This window comes from Octopus bimaculoides, chromosome 2 (assembly GCF_001194135.2).
Source record: "Octopus bimaculoides isolate UCB-OBI-ISO-001 chromosome 2, ASM119413v2, whole genome shotgun sequence".
Lineage (NCBI taxonomy): Eukaryota > Metazoa > Mollusca > Cephalopoda > Octopoda > Octopodidae > Octopus > Octopus bimaculoides.
This window is the reverse complement of record NC_068982.1, coordinates 152,506,751-152,508,750: the sequence shown is the minus strand read 5'-3', so window position 1 is coordinate 152,508,750 and position 2,000 is coordinate 152,506,751. Positions and strand designations below refer to the sequence as shown.

Genomic DNA, 2,000 nt, shown 5'->3' with positions numbered 1-2,000 from the left:
TTATATTTTAGAATTTATAATATTCATGCTTATTTATTTATACATAAATTTTTATACATAAATTTTTATACATAAATTTTTATACGCATATATATTTAAACATATATATATATATATTTTTAGATTTTTATATGTATTCATATTTATATTCCGTATATTTATGTTTTAAACTTTTAAATTTATTATGTTACCATGTTATGTTGGATGTATATCTTTCAAAATATTAAATATTGTTTTCCTGAATATATTATTGATGAGTTCTACGAATTTATTAATGATATAAAAACACATATATATATATATATATATGTATGTATGTATGTATGTATGTATGTATGTATGTATGTATAGATGTGACGAGAATACTTTCGTATTGTGACTCCTTTTCAACTCCTATTCGTTTACTATCTGTAGCTGTTTCTTTCACGCATCTAACTTTGCCAAAGGCTGAATCCTCACATCAACGTTTTCCTCAAACTTAATGCTAATAGAAATGGTGGTTCATTGAGAGGATTTCAACAAATAAACTGTCACGTCGGAAAATTACTAATTTCTACAACTGTCACAAGGCCAGACATTTTACTAAAAGAAATATTCAATAAAATTGTACTCGATATGGCACTTGACTGATACTTTACTTCACATTGTATACATATTAGCGGAAGCAAGTAAATAATACAACACAATCTAAGGTTCAAAAGAACACGCCATTGATACTTTAGACCAGTTTGCACAAGGTAAGAATGTTGTTCTAAGAATACTAAAGCAAGATATACATCCATTTCATGAATGCTGTCACATTCGTACATACAAAATAACTATGCACATTTACATATAGGCAAACATATCCTAAACTATATACACAAATTAACTCGGATTCACATATTCATGTCTTTACTCATACATAGAAAACAAAAGGAACTAAAGGTAAAAAAAAAAAACGCCATTTGGCCATGGTCATGCATTTCAGTATTTAAATGAATTACAGTGATATACTGAATAACTTACTCAGAAAAAATATCTTGGTTAAAAGAAATTTCTCTTTCGAGTGGAGAAGGAAAATAAATATCTAGCGATAATCGCTAACATGTGTCACAGAAAAGGGGAGATAATTTTAACGAAATAAAGATTAATTTTGCAAAATTCATGGTCATGCTTAGGAGTAATTCTGACTTTGTTTGCAGTTAAGAGAGAAAGTTTTAGATAATTTAAGTATGTTTTGAAAAGGTCATAGAAAGAAGCATTGTCACTGTGTTAATGATCAGCTTAATTTTTGTGGTATCCGTTCGCCAAGTGAGAGTGTGAAACCCGTCGCCGAGGTTAACACCGTAACCTGGCCTTTACATGTTTTTACATGAATACATGATGCTACATGTACTTAGACCAAGTATCTCAGTAGGTGCCATGAGTCGTGGTAACACCCTCCACTTTTCTTACCTGTCACTGGAGCACTAAAAAAAAAGGGTGTTTCCAAAATTTCTTTGTTTAACCCATAGAAAAAACGCATGCATAAATATATACCTTAATGCAGACACACATGTACACAAACACACATGTATATACACTCACACACATACGCATACGTACACACTGTTACACATATATGCGTGAGTATGTATGCATGTATGTATGTATGTATGTATTTATGTATGCATGTATGTAAGTATGCATGTATGTATGTATGTATGTATGTATGTATGTATGCGTGCATGCATGCATGTATGTATTCATGTAATTATGTATGGATATATGTATGTATTAATGTATGTATGTTTGTTTGTATGTATTATGCAAGCATCATTCATACTTCATTCATCAGGCAGCCGTACAGATATTCTTATACAAAACGTTATTTCATGTGCACACGCACATATACGTGCATATATAAATGTACATATCTTTCTGTCCCTTTTTCCGTCTGTATATCTATTAATCTACCGAAGTATCGGACTCTCTACTTATTCATACACATATAGACGCACACACATACATATACATAT

General features: G+C 30.4%; 1 protein-coding gene across 3 annotated transcripts in view; it reads left to right on the top strand.

The window, feature by feature from the left end:
* The window catches only part of LOC106870474 (putative carbonic anhydrase-like protein 1), a 497,991-nt gene that overhangs the window by 460,081 nt on the left and 35,910 nt on the right, over nucleotides 1–2,000 (top strand). Inside the window, exon 8 of one of the 3 annotated variants that reach the window (XM_052965676.1) lies at nucleotides 660–737. The exons of the other annotated variants lie outside the window; for them this stretch is intronic. Within the exon in view, the coding sequence (XP_052821636.1) occupies nucleotides 660–722 (63 nt within the window). The 3' untranslated portion in view covers nucleotides 723–737. The remainder of the gene's footprint in view (nucleotides 1–659; nucleotides 738–2,000) is intronic. 3 annotated transcript variants of the gene reach the window in all.